Source organism: Ricinus communis, chromosome 8, assembly GCF_019578655.1.
Source record: "Ricinus communis isolate WT05 ecotype wild-type chromosome 8, ASM1957865v1, whole genome shotgun sequence".
Taxonomy (NCBI): domain Eukaryota; kingdom Viridiplantae; phylum Streptophyta; class Magnoliopsida; order Malpighiales; family Euphorbiaceae; genus Ricinus; species Ricinus communis.
Window position 1 is genome coordinate 7472243 of NC_063263.1, and position 18243 is coordinate 7490485.

At 29.7% G+C, this 18243-nt stretch overlaps 3 protein-coding genes across 3 annotated transcripts; 1 reads left to right on the top strand and 2 right to left on the bottom strand.

The window, feature by feature from the left end:
- Window positions 1-857: 857 nt before the first annotated feature.
- Window positions 858-2953, bottom strand: LOC8284696. The gene is made up of 2 exons (XM_048378344.1): window positions 2849-2953; window positions 858-2756 (listed from the first exon to the last, which is right to left on the bottom strand). The coding sequence occupies exons 1-2, from the start codon at window positions 2951-2953 to the stop codon at window positions 1671-1673; spliced, it is 1191 nt and encodes a 396-aa protein (XP_048234301.1). The 3' UTR covers window positions 858-1670.
- A 2800-nt stretch (window positions 2954-5753) lies between these two features.
- LOC8284697 (telomere repeat-binding factor 4) lies at window positions 5754-9760 on the top strand. The gene is made up of 6 exons (XM_015720654.3): window positions 5754-6215; window positions 6743-6930; window positions 7714-7798; window positions 8759-8842; window positions 9094-9370; window positions 9453-9760. Exons 1-6 carry the CDS (start codon window positions 6066-6068, stop codon window positions 9482-9484), a joined length of 816 nt encoding a protein of 271 aa, XP_015576140.1. The 5' UTR covers window positions 5754-6065; the 3' UTR covers window positions 9485-9760.
- A 357-nt stretch (window positions 9761-10117) lies between these two features.
- LOC8284698 (glycylpeptide N-tetradecanoyltransferase 1-like) lies at window positions 10118-12617 on the bottom strand. Its single transcript, XM_048378106.1, has 2 exons — window positions 12453-12617; window positions 10118-11722 (listed from the first exon to the last, which is right to left on the bottom strand). The coding sequence occupies exon 2, from the start codon at window positions 11696-11698 to the stop codon at window positions 10394-10396; it is 1305 nt and encodes a 434-aa protein (XP_048234063.1). The 5' UTR covers window positions 11699-11722; window positions 12453-12617; the 3' UTR covers window positions 10118-10393.
- Between the last annotated feature and the right edge of the window lie 5626 nt (window positions 12618-18243).

Sequence of the window (18243 nt, forward strand, 5' to 3'; positions counted from 1 at the left end):
ATATATATATATATATATATATATATATATATATATACAAATTATATTGAGTCTTTTAGAAGATATATTATTTTTCTAAATCTTTTAAGTACTTATTAATTTTAATAACAATAAATAAATTCATTAAAAAAAATTTATTCGATCTTTTTACTTGATTTGATAATTTCTTTAGTTTGAATTCTTTAATTTTATTATCATATTCATAACATTTATATAAAATTAAGTAAATGAGAATATATCATAAAGTTAAATATTTAATAATGTAAATTGAATTAAATTAAATTATTTTGTATAATTTGATTTTATATTTACTTATTTTATTTTTTTAATATTTTTTTATTGATTTAGTATATATTTGAAATATGTAATTCAAAAATAGAAATATTTTATATTATTTTTTAATTTGCTAAGTTACATTATAAATAAAAAATAATTTTTAATTTTTTTAAATTAATCTATATCGAAATAATTTTGTTGAAATATATTTAAGATAGAATGTAAAAGGAGATGAAAGGTATAAATAAATATAAATATGATAATTAAAAATAATCTTTAATTGATAAGACAATTATTCAATTATGAAAATAGAAAATATTAAAAAAATTAATTAAAAGTTAAAATTATAAAGAAGAATTTGGAGAAAGAAATAACTATTAGATGCTTTAAAATTATAGTTAAGGTATTGTATATTGTAATACAATACTCGAAAAAAGAAAATATTTAAAACTAAAGTTATAAATAAAAATTTAGAAAAATATAAGAATATGAAATAATTAAATATTCTAATTAGGTTGAAAGTTATAATATAATATTTTTTAAAATGGTAGAAAATATATGTTAAAATAGATTAAATAGTTTAAAAATTATATGACATACTAGGTAAGATAGAGAAAAAAAATTAAATTATTGCTCTCATATATATATAGGTAGACATAGATTTATTAAATTTCATAATAAAATTTAATTGAAAATACTTTATTTATTGAGAGAGATGGAGAATATAAATAAGTACAAATATAACGATTAAAAAGAATAAAATAATTATTTATTATGAAAATTTAAAATTTTAAAAATTTATTTAAAAATAAAAAATATAAAAATAACTTTTAAAAAAAAAAAGCTAATTAAGATTTTATAATCAAATTATTTTATATTGTAATATAATATTTAAAAGAGATTATCTAGTTACGAAAAAGAATTAATTGTGGTTCCCTTCACGAAAAGGGAGAGCATTTCAGTCCTGTGTGAACTCGATCAGCATAAGAGCGAGCAAGTCATTAAGTGATCCTAACACACTAACAGATTTGGGTTCCGTAGAACGTTTTTTATCTTCAAAATCACTGCTGTGGTTGGCTCTAAATAGTGGAATAAATTTGGGATCAAAAGTACCAATTAATAATAAGCTATTTGCGGCAGATTAAGATTAGAAGTTAGAGTATGTCAAAAGGATCCCACGGGCCATTTATGAATAAAAAAGAAGGTTTTTTTTCCCACTTTTATCACTCAAAAGAAGTACATAAGCTAACAGAAATTGTAAAAAAGCACAATAATCTCTGGACATACAATTTCACTGAAACCAGCAGAACAACAATGGAACGAAACGTAATAGAAGTCGATAGGATTTATGCTTAATGACAAAAATATCAAAATCCAGTAATACCAAATGCAAGTTAAGGATGAGCAGAGACATGGACTGGCGTTGGCCACCAGGGGAGCATTACTGGGAATGCCTTATCACCGTCAAAACAGCCAATTCCTTTTGGAATTTCACCAGCCAATTGCAGTTTCTCTCCCTGCAAATCACATAACATGACCTCTTGACCGAATTTCAAGTACACAGTATCCTTGTCAGTTGGGTTAAAAGCTAATGTCACTGGATCACATATTCCAGTTCCATCTCGAAACCCATTACTCTTTGCGTTAAAGGAATATATCCTGTGCTCCAAATTCCAATGCCCTGTTTCATAATCCTTCAATTCCCATATGCTCAAATTTTCGATATCATCTCCATCTCCGTTAAAATAAATGGTGGATACCAAATGCGTCATCTTCAAAACGCCTTGAGAGACTCCCAGATAGTAACTATTCAGCATCTCCACATTGGGTTGAATCTCAGAGCCATTAATGTAACAAATTTTTTCGTCATTGAAAGGATCATATGCAACCACATTAAGACCATTAAACCAATGCAATTTCCCATTGTGTGCAACAACATTAGAACAAAATTGATAGTCTCCACCATAAAGAAGAAATGCTTTCCATGCACAAATCTCAGAAACATATGTCCTTACAATAACATTGCCTTTCTCAATCTCAGTAAAACACACTACCCTATACCGATATTCGGCATTAATAGTGTATTCAGACTGCTTGGCACTTCTAGAGTAAAAGGGTTCACAAATCAAACCAAAATGATCGTCACCCTTGCAGTTCTTAAGCAATGGCAGAGAAATCCATTGCTTTGTGAAACGATTACAAATGTAAAATGCTGAATAATCTGTTTTGACAGCACCACACAGTAGCAGGTCATTGAATGAACCTAAGACTTTAATAAAGTCTCCTCTCTCTGGAAGGAAATCAAATTTGAATCCATTGAAAATGAAAGGAATTTTGTGGGCTATAAAGAGTGATTGGTCGTTCTGTGTGTTTCTATAATCTAAGATAATAATTGAAGGCTCCTGATATTCACAAGCATTATGATTGATACGGTTGTTGACAAAGATTGAAATAAAATTGAGACTAGAGATTAGAGAGTACTAATTCTTGCACACCAGTTTGCAACGACTGAGTGATTCAATAGTGGGAAGTCGAAGAAAAATCTGAATCAATATATCATTTGGTAGAAAACTGAAAGGAAATCGATTGTAGTTTCTGATGATGACGACAGTGTATCCTCTGGGAGATCATCAAGGAAAGGATTCAAAGCCGAGCTATCAGAATTACTTGACAACATTTCTGTTTGTTTGTTGGCTGAAAATGATAGCAAATAAATCACACCAAAGCTTATAACTTTGTATAACTAAATGATAATCATCAAGTGCTAACTTAACGGATATGCAGAAGTTGATATCCTCAAAATTTAATTTATCTTTAAAAAGAATTCAATCATAGTTTTGTATTTTCTTAAAAGAATTATAGTTTTAAATGTTAAATTTCCTTTTACTTAATTTCATTCAAAATTGATTAAAACTTTTTTTTTTTAAAAAAGATAAAAATTATAAATTTTTAGCATATAAGAAATAATAAAATATTTAAAAACCATAACATATATACAAATAAATTTACTGATAGAACTTTAACAATTTGTTAGTTAATTAGAATATTTTATTTTAATTTAACAATATATAATATTTATAATTAATATTTTATTCAGTATAAATTTAATTCTAGCAGTTTAATTCTGTTAGAATTTTAAGTCAATAATTATTTTAATTCTAAAGAATAATATTTTAATTTTATATTAAATAATAAATTAATTTTATATTTATAGAATAATTTATACTTTTTAAAAATGATATATTAATTATATTTTCTAATAATTTAATATCAATGTATTAAGTAAGGAATTAAAATAACAAAAATAATGAATGAAAGAGGATAATGTATAAGTGAAATAACCTGGATAATTGTTATACTTAATCTTATAGACATTCACATTTCATCTTAAAAAATAACTATATTAAGCTAATACTATATAATTGTTACACGAATTAATAATATAAAATATTTACTAAAAGAGCTAATAATATTATTAATTGCAGTCAAATAACAATATAAGTCATTATATAATTTATGACAAAAGTTTTCTGTTATGTTATTTACCCATAATCAATATTTGAGTGTTTAGCATGATTAATCGGAAGGCAAAACATATATATCATAACTCAAACTTACTAATATAGGTCCATGCATATTTATTTAATTTATTAATATTGATTCTAATTAAAATACAGTTTTAGAATTATATAACAAGTTGTCCACTTTATATAAATACTATTGATTCTAATCAATATATAAATAATATTGATTCTAATTGAAATACAGTTTTAGAATTATAATAATTTTGTATTTATATTTATATATTAAAATTACTATTACAAATAAAAAGAAACAAAAGAAAAAATATTAGTGGTGTGTAAAAGTATATTTATATGAAATATTAAATTACTATTTTAATATAATATAGGCATGTAAATTTTCTTTTAAAAAGGGTATTTATATAATATTATAATGCAAGTTATACATAGCATATATAGTATTCAATTTAATGATTTTGTCAATAGTTCATTAACAATAATTTTGAAATTTTCTACGGGATTGAAATAATTGAATAATTCTCTTCAAACTTTAAAAGTTATTGAAAAGTAAATTATTTAATTATATTTTATTCCAAATAGTGATCATGACTTAATATATATTTTAAATATCATAAAATATTTAATTTTATAACTTTTTTAAAAAATATAAAAAATATAATTCACAGTGAAAAGGATTTGTTACACTTTATCTTTTTAAAATAAAATAGAATCATCAGTGTACTATTTTTAATTAAATTAATAATTTTTTTATGATATATGTCAATTTTAATTTTTTTAATAATATATCAAATTTATTTATTGTTGCCTGTAAAAATAATCAATATAAATTTTATAAATCATAAATAATTTTTTTTAAGTAATTTTACTACAACAAAATGACGGTGTTATTATCTTATCTTAGCAGTATAAATATTTATAATGCTAAATAATATATATATATATATACTTTTTAAATAATAACGAGTCAAATAATAAATATTTAGTATATATAAATGTTAAGACATAATTATTTTTATTTTATTAATAAAAAATTAATTAAAAAGTAAAAATAAAAAGTGTTGTTCGAATACACACATTTTAAAACAAATAAAAAAAAAGATTATTTATTTATTAATAAAAAGTATATAAAGATTATTGTTCTCTAACAAAAATTTTAAATGAGGTTGCCAACAAATAATGAAGTATATTGTTTAAATAATATTAAAAAAATGTGGAGCAAAAAAAGTTATATATGATTTTTTAATAAAAACGGTTTTATATATATATAGTTTTTCCTTTTAAAAATATAATAAATTGATTAATTATCTGATTTAAACTTGAATTAAATGATTCAAAATTTATTATAGGAGCAAAAAATCAACGTTTCAAAATCTAACTAAAGAAAATTGCAACGGAATAGGTAATAGGAAACATCGTAGATAGAGGTTAGTCGGAGATTATCTTTTTTCCTTCTGTTTGTTGCTTTCTTATCGCAATGGCAGAGTGTCCAGCTATGTGACGTTGTGCTTCACTTCTCGTCGGAGATGCCCTCCTCTCCTCCTACCTGCCTCTGCCAAATGCAATGTAAATGCTGCCATTTTTCTGGACTCCAACCGTATTGGGTTTGGCTGCGTCAGTCACAGGTTTGCGGCTGCTATAAATATGGTCTGCTTCTTGCCCACATGTTGGCCCTCTAATTCCTTCATTGGCGCAGCCTCTCAGCTGTAGGAAAGCTCTAAGTTTGTTCAAAGACATATTCTCCAATTCTCAGTTGCTAATTAATTCCGGCCATTAAGACTTCGCTTCTCTCAATTTACTAACTGTTTTAAATCTTAAATCAATAATAGTAATAATTTGACAAAAATAAGACTTTAAATTAAAAGTAATAATTTATTTATTAAAAAAAGAAATTCTAATATAGTATAATAAATAAAATATAAAGTGAAATTATGTACTAGAAAAAAAATTAATAGGTAAATAAGATGTGACCCAAGCTACTTAATATTGCTTAATGAAAATTGATTGGAAAATAAAAAAAAGTAAATATATAATTTTGTATATTAAGAGAGATTATTATAATGTGAAAGTAGGTAAATAGTAATTATCTAATGTAATAATATTATTAAGAAGTAGAAGAGAGAAAAAGCGGGAGCGAGAAAAGAAAAAAAAGAAGAAGAGAACACCGGCCTCTGCAAAACAAAAACAAGAGCACAGAGACGTTACGAGTTCGAAGAAGAAAGCTTCGACGAAGAAGGAGAAGGGGCTAAAATGGGAAACCAGAAGCAAAAATGGACGGCGGAGGAAGAAGAAGCGCTGTTAAACGGAGTAGCAAAACACGGCCCTGGCAAATGGAAAAACATTCTTAAAGATCCTGATTTTGCTCCTTTTCTTACTCAACGTTCTAATATTGACCTCAAGGTTTCTTCTTCTTTTTATGTGTTTTCTTTTTCTAATTTACCTTTCTTTTTCTTCTTTTTTTTTTTTTTTTTTTTTTTCTTTTCCCTTCTTTTCCTGTTTTCTTCAAAGACTAGTGAATGCATTTTCTTTGTTAAGTTTTTAATGTCAGTTTTACCGTTTGGTTTCTTGGAGATTGCTGAATTTATCGTATAAAATTACTTGGTTTCGTGTGAGATGTTCAGGAATTTATGGGATTTTTTGTTGGTCAAAAACCCTAAATTTACCTTATTGAACTATAAGTTGTCTCTGAACTGAATTATTTAAGAGATAATTAGTTTGGCATGGCAAAATTATTGTTGTTTTTTCTTATTTAATATTTATTTAGAGCAGTAGAAATGATGTTAATGCAATAAAAGCTAGCTTTATTGGCATTTTGAAAAAAAAAAAAAAAGTCTTGCAATGCTTATAAATGTTTGACTTCTTTTTGTTTAAGTTGCCATAATGTAGCATTAGTTCATGGAAGTGCATTTGCTTGCTTGTATGCGCAGGACAAATGGCGGAACTTGAGCGTTAGTAATGCTGCACAAGGTTCTAATCCTAAAACAAGAGGGGCCCCTAAACCTAAAATCTTACCACTTCCTCCACCCTCTAACGCCAATGCTCAAATTACTGCTACTGCTGATGCTCTTATGGATGACTGTTTAAACAATGCAGCAGATGGAAAAAATGCCCCAAGGTTATTATCCATTTCTCTGTCGTGTTTGTTTCTAGTACTCTAAGTGGCTGTCATGTTGTTTCTTTTATGATTTTTTGGTGGAAAGTAAATCTTCTCTGAAGTTTTGTGAATTAGTTGATAGCATTGCTGGTTTTATGTTTGTGTCTCTGTAGTTAAAAACCTATTTCCCGTTAGATTTACTGCATATTCAATTGCAAAAAGAGTTGTTTCAGATTCTGAATATGATTGAAAAGGTTATATAAGGGTTGAGGTTTCAAAAGAAAATAAAACTGAAGGTAACATTTGTTATATTTCTACAAGTGATAGAAATTTGGTTAGAGGACCAACTGGTGACAATCAGGATTACTTCAGGAAAAAAAAAAAAGCTGACCCTGCTGACATCATGTAGACAAAGAGGCTAAACTACATATGATACACTAATGCTATGTGGCCAATGCTACAATTCACAATTGAAATTAGTTTTGATTTTTATTTCATGTGGCCAGTTTGTGATTCAAAAGTATGGAATTATGTCATCATTCAACAAGATCCATATGGTTATTATCTGTGGTTCTAGTTGAGGTCAAGTCTGAACCTTGCAAATTATTTAATCTACTTCATATATCGCACTTTATTGATGCTGCTCTAGTAATCTTAGTGGTATTTAGTGATTTGTAGCTTATTTTCTGATTACCTCTTGAATTCTTTAGCCTTTTGGTATATACAAGAATTTTACTTATCAACTTTTTCCTTTGTTTCCTTTTCCTATATAGTGATACTTGATACTGTTTTTCTGCTGATCAGGTACAACGCAATGATTTTTGAAGCTCTTTCAACCCTAAAAGATATAAATGGATGTGATATTAGTGCTATTGTTCACTTCATTGAGGTGAGATGGATCTCTCTTGTTAGTTATTATCTATATATTTTTGTTGTTTGTTTTCAATATACAGCATCAAGTTTTACTGGACTAAAAACCTCGGTTTTGGACAAGGAAAATGAAGCATGTCAAACCTAGAGATTAAACATTAGAAAATATATGGAAGTGAATATGTTTAATATCTGACTGCGTGAACTGATTTTTGGATCCCTTTATCGTTGCTCTTTAAAGCTTAGAGTGGAATTGCTAGATCATGGATTGTGTTTGTGATTCTTCCTGGTTCTGACGTCATCATGTCATTAATATGATTTACCATGGGATTGCTAGTTGCCATGTCACAATCCTAGTAGTAACTTGTTTCTCATATAATGTTAATACATAGAAAATACAGAGTACTGGTAGGTCTCGGGACACTCTGATGGCAATATAAACAGCACTTGTTTAGAACAGTAAGAAATCCCTTGTTTATTGCGTGTCCCTCATGTGACTTATGCTATGTTGAAGAACTGTTTGTCTTTTTTATTTTGTTAGAGAGAGGAGAAACTAAGATTCCTGGTAACACTGATTGTCTATTATGAATTCACGATTACATGCCACTTAATACATAGATCTATACTATGTGATTTAAAATTAAGGAAAGCAGCAGCCATACCGTAAATAATTATGCATGTATGGACCAGCTTCATCTAATGTTTGTGGTGTAAGTGGTTCAAGTTGTGATTTTAACTTCACACACAAAGCATTAAACAGAGCCATTGAATTTTGGCACTTTTTTGCTCCCTTATTTTCTTCCTTCACTTTATTTATTCCCATGCGAGCAGCATGTTGCAGAGGCGTGATATAAATATGGACAGATATACTTATTCTTCTTGCAGTAACCTTTTTAATCTTTGAATCTGCTCTGTTCATTAATATTCCTGTTTAATTTTGTACGAGTTCAGATTGTGACAGTCTATACATGTGATGCAGCAAAGGCATGAAGTGCCACAAAATTTTAGAAGGTTATTAGGTTCAAGGTTGAGAAGGCTTGTGTCACAAGGAAAACTGGAAAAGGTGAAGAAAACTTCTTGATGCTACAGTTGCACATGATTTCTATCAGTTTGTTTTCCTCCACTTTATATTCACAACATCTCGATCAGGCTAATGTCACATGGTAAAATATGATCACTACTCGATTCAAATACATGAGGTCATTCCCACACTTCAAAAGCCGATGTTGGATTCATGGTTCTTGACATGGTGGATACATTTTGCTGCCTCAATATGTGATTGCATCTCGCTTTCTGCATGTCATCAATTTGCAGGTCCAAAATGGCTATAGAATCAGCAAAGATGCTGCACTGGGAGCTAAGACACCAACGCCAAGACAAAAGGATGTCAGGCCGCGACAGTCACAGAATTCTGGATTAACTTCTGGCGAGACTGTGGAAGAGGCAGCTATTGCTGCTGCTTATAAAGTTGCTGAAGCAGAAAATAAATCATTTTTAGCAGCTGAAGCAGTTAAGGAGGCAGAAAGAGTATCAAAGATGGCAGAAGATACCGACTCAATGCTCCAGTTAGTGAAAGATATATATGAGCAATGTAAATGCTGAAAGTATTTCCTATCTATTTGAATATTCACTCATGCCATTGTCTTGGAATTTAACAACTTCTATTTTTGCAGGCTCACGAGGTGAAATTGTTCTCCTGGCTTGATTTAGGAAAAATCAAAATTCTTAGTATTCAAATCTTTATGTAAATTTTTTTCCATGAGTGGCACTAACTTGTGTTGCATTAGGAACCATGCCATCTTTCTTTTACCTTTTACTTTTTCTTTTTAGGTGAAAGAAACTACATCTTCACAAGTGAAATCTCTCGGCTTGAGCAGTTGAATGTACAATTAGGGAAATCAAAAACATTCTTAGTTTTCAAACTTGTATGTAAATTTCATTGAATCAATGAAACAGTTTTGAGTTCCTTGCTTCTACTAAATGTCATTTCTTCAGTTGTATTGAGAAAGCTGTCTTTATATCTCTGTTTTTTTTTTTAAGGCAAATTTTGTCCCCCTAGTGCTGTCTTGATTCTGCATTTTAGCTCATGCAAAATTAAGTACTGCATTTTCTTTTTTACATAAATGTTCTAACTTTACGTCTTGATGTCAGCATTCATTTAGCAAACATGACTCATCTTATAATCAAAACCTAACTGGTGATGAGATTCTGACCAATATCTAGGAATTGAATTAAATTAAATTCTTGCACATGATTTATTCCAAATGCAGCAGACACAGCAGAAACCCAAACAGATAAGCACTAATACCACGGAAAACTAAAACAAAGAACCAGTGAGTACCTTAAACAAGGATGGTTTCAAATATTCAGACCGAGTCTTGACAAGTTTGTAACAAGAGCCAATAATCCATAAATGCCTAAGAAATTCACAACATTGAAAACTGACAAAATTTGTTTGTTCAACCAGCAGAATGAGATCCACATTCTAGGCTCAGACTGTTGTAGTTGATGCAAACTTACAACCAAAATGATAAGCAAGGTTTACTACAAAATAAAAATGTAAAAGAGAAACCTCTCATTAGTCCAAGAAGCAATATAAATTTCAGCGTCCAGACTATAACAGCACAAGCCCAAGTTCTGCAGGCTTCAATGTTTGTCTAATCCGGTAATTGTAAAGATAATAGTGAAGTTTCCCATCCCCAGGCCCAAATTTCAGCTCCCTCAAGAAAGACTCATTGTGCATGACATCCAGAGCATTGAAGACATCAAAGTCTTTGCGTTTTGCAACAATTAGAGCATCATTCATTAGCTGAAGCAAAGGAGTCTTAGTAGAAATATTGTAATAAGAGTAAGCTGCCTTCAGACTTGAATAATTCTGATTACCCAGGATGGATGAAGGAAGCGTATAAAAGCTGCAGAAATCAGTGATGTCACGAGTCTCAGGACTTTCAACCACAAAACTGTCCACCACATCTTCTTTTGGCAGAAGCCAGTGCTCCACATCATTTTCATCAAAATCAGGTGCAACAATAAACTGACTGAGATAGTTCCTAATTAGCCTAGTAACAGCAGGAACATCATGGAGCTCCATCTTTCTAAACCCTGAGGTAGCAGTCGACTCAGGTAACTTATAAAGCTTGATTGTCCGGCTCATTGTCATCCTTGCACCAAGTCTAGAAAAACCTACATCAATCAGCTTCTTAGGATTCAAAGATCTATGCCAATATTGGCAAGTTGCTACTGGTGTTGGAAGAACCACTCCAGCAGTATAAGCAGCTTGCCAGACGTTTTCCAAGTGAACTCTCCTTGTCACCTCCTTAATCATGACAGGAGCAAGTCTTTTTGATCTTAGCTTCTTATGAACACACAAGAAATTAATTTCTGCCATTTTAACAATTTCATCACGAACCCGCATTCTGGCAGGAACACCAGTTATAAAAGCCACTAACTTCTTTGAACTTTTTACACGGACACCAATATGCCAGCTCTTCAAATAACTAGGTGGCTGAAGAGCCCAGCGGAGAAACTCCTTCGAGTAGTTAAATCTGAACATATTTTCATCATCCTCAACATAGTTATTAGTCAAAAGATTGTAAACCTCGGTGCATGTCTCTTCAGAGTCAATATCACAGGTGACCCATTCATAGAGGTTGGGAAGGTTGTATGGTTCTTGTTTGACCTCCAATAGAGGCGTTGGAGGTTCAATTGGACCTTCAATCAAACTGGTGTCCCCAGCATCTTTGAATTGCCCAACCGGTTGAGTTTCCCAAAATTTATGCCTCTTTCCAAGAGAAAGAGATTCGTGAATTTTTCTGGCTAATGTATCGAGTGCAAGGTCACTCTCTGAGGCTGCATTTCCATCAGAATTTGGGTTGGGAGTTTCTTCAGGTGAACCAGAAGAAGCATTGCTATCAGCCATTTCCAGAACTTCTGAAAAGGTAATCTGCAAGGCAATTAAAACTTCTGAATGGTGTGTTGCAATAACCATTGAACAAACTAGAGTACCACTAAATTGCCGCAAAACAATTTAATAGAATCACTAACAATTAGCTAGTAGACTATAAAGGGTTTACTTTATTCTTGATTCATACTTTTTCCTCAATCTTGCATGTATCAGATAGAATATGAAAAAGCCACATTTACAAAGAATGGTAAGACAATAAGAACATGAGCGAATAAAAACTGAACGAATTTAGAACCAATACACCATCAATGCTGCAACAGCAAAGACAAAGTAAACAAATATACAGAACTCATCTTCCTGATAAAGCAAACATAAGCCCGACATTGCACACAAGGTGCAAAGCCTCCAAAAATAAATGAAAACTAAACCCCTACATTGTTTAAAGTTCAATCAAACCTAGTATATCCTTCTCAATACTCTTACTCGGAATCAAATAATTAAACTCTAAAATTTCTTTGTTGATAAACTATGATCAAGAAATAGCAAAAACAACACAAACCCATATAGCCAGAAGAAATCTTTAAGGTCCATTAACGTCTAAAAGTAAATCTACAACGCCAAGTTTCCCTCTTTCTTCTGAAAAGAAGAAGAAGAAGAAGAAGAAGAAGAAGAAGAAGAGGAAGAAGAAAGGGTGCACTTGCAAGATCCATATGCTACTTAAAACTTGATTCTTTAATGCTATAATCAATCAATTGAAGATACATATTACCTGGGATTTCTTTGTAAAGTGAAAACAAAGCTTCAAAATGATATATTTTCGAAGATCTAGGGTTTGAATTCGAGGGAGAGAGAAATCTGTCTTAAAAGAGAGAGACTTTGTACAGATCGAACAAAGGAAGTAACTTTTGTGAAATGAGGATGAGCAAGGACGATGCTACCCTTTTTCGTAATTTTGCAGAATATCTATGAACGTGTAGAAACTCAAACTTGGTCTAATTTTTTAATTAATTGCTTATTTGGCAATTGTTGGATTTTTTTTAGATATATTTTATTTATTTATTATTAGTAGAAAGTTTAAGTAATCCATATATACATACATATTGAAATCTAAATTTCTTTTGATATATGTTATTTCTTTTGACATATATATTTATTTTTGATACATGAAATTCAAACTTATATGTAATGTGGGTATTGATATCGGCCGCGTACCTAATTATTTTTATCGATTACGGCACTGTAAGGCTTTTCAACCTAATGAGCAACATGCTAACTAGTTATAGAGACTAGCGTAGAGAAAGGGAGTCGCCACCCAAGTAATTCTCCCAAACATTCTTATTAATTCAGTGACGATTCTAGATTCTATAAGAAAGCTTCGCTACATCTTGAAATGGATCCGAAAATCAACTTTCTTATTTGAGTCTGTTTTCAATTTTATTGTTTAACGCACTATTCTCTATAAGCACAACAATTATAAATCTACAATTAATCATTGCAACATGAGGTTCAAAAAGGCTAAAAACGATAATTAAGGCTTAGAAATCCGGAAACATAATGATTTTAAGGTGAATAACCGATTCGGTGACCTTATAGAGCCAGTCTGCTCAATACACAGCCGATCGGTTGTGCACTGAGCCGATTGGCTCTGCACTTCTGCAGTAGGCCAATTTGCTTTGGTTTTGGTTTTCCACCGCCTAAAATTGGATTCATATGCATAAAGACACATGACATGTGATTAGTACAAGTAAAATTCACGGAATAAGGCATAAAACAACTGATTTTAAAGTAAGAAAATGTAAAACGACCAAAAAATAAACTTACAATAGACAAGGCTTCTTTTCATGGTAATTTCCTAAAACTAATCATATGAATCTAATAAAACTAGTTATAATCATTCAAGATACACATATTATCATCAAGGCAAACACAATCCTAACATGTGAACCTACTCATATACTCATCAGATCCAAAATTTAGGAACAAACACAATCCTAACATGTGAACCTACTCATATGCTCATCAGATCCAAAATTTAGGAACAAGCATGCTATCAGATTCAAAATCCAACAAGCATGCATATTATAAAAAACATATAAGATTGCTAAAATCTTATATCTAAGCATATAGAACATGTACAATATCAAAGTATTTATATATGAATCCTGACATGTTTAGTAACATGAAATCGCAAAAAAAGAGTAAAGAAGATGTTGGATTTAGGAACCCTAAGGTTGCCACTGTATTATACAGATCCTCGAATCTCAGGTGATGAGGAGGAAGTAGAATCAAATATGAGGTAGGAATCCATAGTATTTAGGAATTTGTCTGTATGTTTGATCTTTGAAAGTGTGTACTACCTTTAAAAAGCTCTTTTCATCTTTCCATAAAAATAGCCAAAAACAGTGGTGTTCTTAGTTACTGTGTATTGCTCTTAATTGCTAATCGTTGCTAACTGTTACTAATCCTAGACTCAAAGCCTCTCTTTCTATTTATAGAAAAAGGATTGTAGGAACCCTAAAGAGCTTGATAATATTGATAACTAAAAATGTATTATTTTAAAATTATCAGGATGTTTTATCGATAAATACTAAATATATTATTATCAATAAAAAGTTTTAAAAGGTGTATTTTGACATTTTAAATCCGGAAAATACGTAAAATGAAGTCGAGAATTAAGAAGGGGACTAATCGGGACTGTGTAAAGCTAATCAGATCGGCTCTGTCTACAGTCAATCGACTCAGGGAGCCAAAAGTTATGAAAAGTTTTACATTTTATTCCCTAAATTTTTAAAATCTGCAATTTCACCCCCTCAAACTTTAATTTTTCTATCAATTAAATCCAAAGTTATTTCAGAAAATAATTTTAGTTCTATTACTACAATCCTAATTGAGATTCGACTGTTCTCAACCTCTCGAGAGTCGAGAAAAATAGTAATTTTTATCATCGGATTTTTCATAATTCTTTTAACATCTAGATCTAGAAAATGAGTGCTGACAGTAATTTTATTAATTTTTTATTAATTTATTAATTAATAAGTTAGTTAAATACTGATTCTATAATAAATTTTTATTATGTATAAAACTCACAAGCACACATATTATGAATTATAGTATAAAGAGTTATCATTCCCTCGAGGACTGTATATCAAGTATTAACCTTACTACTTATAGTCCTAGCTAGCAAATAGAATAAAGGTGATTAAGTAAATAAAATATGAATCTAAATAATTAAAAATATAAGAAAAATCAATAATTAAATTTAGATGTAGGCTTAGTTTCACTATTTCAATTAAATCATGAATATTTAGATTATTAAATACCATAATTTCAAATAAGGGTAATTGTTCTAAAATATCTAAAGATTCTCTCTAACTTTTATACCCATAAGCAAAAGAAACACGTATGCTTCTTCCTCTAAAATGCCGATTCAAAAATAAAAAATCACAGCACAACTAATCGTAGCAAAGAACATACAAAATTAGTAGCAAAAACAATGATTATAGCGTTAAATGACAATCCATTGAAACAAAAAAAAAAAAACAACAATTAATATTGCAATAAGACGACAGTAGAATCATAAAAAACTAGCAATGAACAACAAAAAGAAGAACTCGAACAATAACATAATCACCAGTAAGGATATATCTATGAGATTATTTTTATAATCTCGTAAAAAAATAGATTGAAAATCTTTGTTTCATGGATTATCAAGAAGATTTGTTTTGAATTTTTAGATTTCTAAGATTTTGTGTTGGTTTAAATCCTATAAAATTTAAATACAGATTTCATATCAAGTTTATTTCGAGTATAAGTAGAGTATATTTAACTTAAAATCAAACAGATTTATAAATTTAATAGTATAGAATATATTATGGGTATATTATGAGTATCTACTACCAATACTAAATTTATTAGAAAATATATATATTTGATGAACAAATATTATAGATTCTTATAAATAATTTTAACCGCTCATAATAGCATTAACTAATTATATAAACTATTTAGTTACACGCATTTTAATTCATGAAATTGAATCTAAAAGTTATCCCAATTAAATGTCATTTGCATCAAAGTCTATATATCTTATATTTTCTTACCGACGTCCATTGTAGCGAAGAAAAATAGATAATATATATGACTAATTATCTAAAAATTCTCCAACTTTTAAGCTTTTAATAATTTTAACTAATACTTACAACTTTTTCTTAAAAAACACCAAAATCTTACTTTTTCCTAAAATATAATTCGGCAACCACTTGTGGTGATTTTTGCTGACTGGGCAATGAGGTGGAAAAAAGGAAAGAAAAAAGAAGAGATGAGTCAGCAACACTCACTTGCTGACTCATCTAAAATGTAAAACGCACCATTGCTGGGCATATTTTCTATTCGTTTAAGTTTCTTGTCATATCTTTCTGACACTGATAATCAAGCCAACTTGATACAGAACTTCCACGACTTCTTCAATATATATATCTTGTTATGCAAATTGTTTACTTATTTTCAACTACTTCCTATACTCCATATTGTAAGTTTATATTGCATCAAGACGTCTCTCTTTACTCAATATCTTCACTAGTGCAGACACGTGTGCTTTTTGTGTTAGTTGGCCGCAGGCCTTCTTTAGAGTCTGATCATATTGTGGTTGCTATTCCAAGATCACATGATCCCAGCAAATTAGTGTCTCAACGTTAAGTGAATCTGTGCCTTCCCTTCCCACTCGTTTTATCTTGTTTGATCTATACGGTCTCGGAATCTTTTAGGTGACCCATATAAATTCAACCAACAACAAAGAAATGGAAATCCCAGTAGAAAATTACAACAATGTTTGCTCTCATGGACAAGGAATAATTTTCTCACTTATAAGATGGTAGCTCATGTCTGCAGGTGAAGCCCTTGGAGCTTTGCTTTCCGAGAATCTTGCTCCTATATAAAGCTTTTCATGGGTTTCATTTAAACTTAAGACTCTCTTGGTCTGGGAGAAAATAAAACTACATGTCGTTTGTCTATTCGCGGTGACTTAAAAGTGACAAGAAAAGTTTTCTTAATCTCAAAACTCGGCGAAAGAAGTTCATTTTCGTATAATGGAAAAAATTAACATGTCATTTAGACTAGCAGTCGCTCAAAACTCCAATATTCTAAAAGCCAGCAAATAAGAGAATCTTTTTGAGGATTTCAGTCATCCTCGTCCTTAGAAATGGATTGTGGAAATCGTCCAACATCTCCGTAGATTTACACTAGACGATATTGCTATCTCCTTCACTTAGATTTCCAGCAAAATGCCCTTTTCAATAAGATCCTTACGGCAGCTACCAACACCAGCTGTCTCTCTACAAAGCGAACCACTCCTGAAGGTACTCACTTCCAAAATCTCAACTAATTGAGACTCGTTCACAGTAGACTATCTTGTGCACTCATCTGGATTATCCTTCGAAGCCGCCATCTCAGCTTTTCAAAAAGTAAACTTAGAATCACCGAAAAGAGCAGATGCAGTTCTTGCCCTTATGAAAGACCTCTCAGTTATTAGTGTGTCGCCTCTTGACATTTTTAGTGAAACAATTTTAAAGGTATAATATAAAATAAACGTTATAACGTATAATCTTTTATCAAATTTAGAATATATTTTTTATTTTTATCAATTTAAGTAACGAATTAAAATAATTTTAATATTTTAACTTAACTAAGATTTTGACATTAATATTGTGGTAAATTTTCAGTCAAATACTAAATTTTTCTATTGAGAAATAATTGTTGAATCGTGATATTCTCTCTTTCAAAAACACCTTAAATTTTGATAGATATTTTTAAGTATATGATTTTTTTGACCAAATACATATTTGTATCTATGAACTTTAGGATTAAAACTCTAACTTTTAATTTAATTCAACAAACACCTAAACTTATTTTTTTGTAATATTTTATCACTTTTTGACACGTGTCTTCATTCAATTCGACATGTATTGTATAAAGGTGTTTAAATATTACTAAAAAATAAAATTCAGGTGTATGTTAGATTAAATTGAAAGTTTGAGATATTTAGATATTTAAAAAAATAAATATTAAATATTCATTAAATTAAATCAAAAATTTAGGTGTTAAACTGATTAATCAATATAAGTTTTGCACCATAAATATATATTTAGCCCTTCTTTTTTTACAATTTGGCCCTTTTATTATTAACTAACATATTTATACTTTATTTTCATCACAAATCAATTATATATTATACACAGTACAAATAAACCATCTATGATAGGATTTTAACATTGTAAGTGAATATAGCTTTTAAAATTTATAATTATGTAAAAAAAAATTATTAATCATGATATGTTAGAGAAAACATTTACTACTTTTCATTTCTCGAATATGCTTCTGCAATAGTATATCAAAAAAATTCAAAAATAACATAATCAATATACTTACCACCATCAATTGTAGTAATAAATTATTTTTTAATTGAGCAATTATCTATTATTTATAATATAACTTTAACCTTCGTGCTTTGATGCAAACAATGAAGTATCCCTAGAATAAAGAAAACAAATCATGAAACTTTGTAG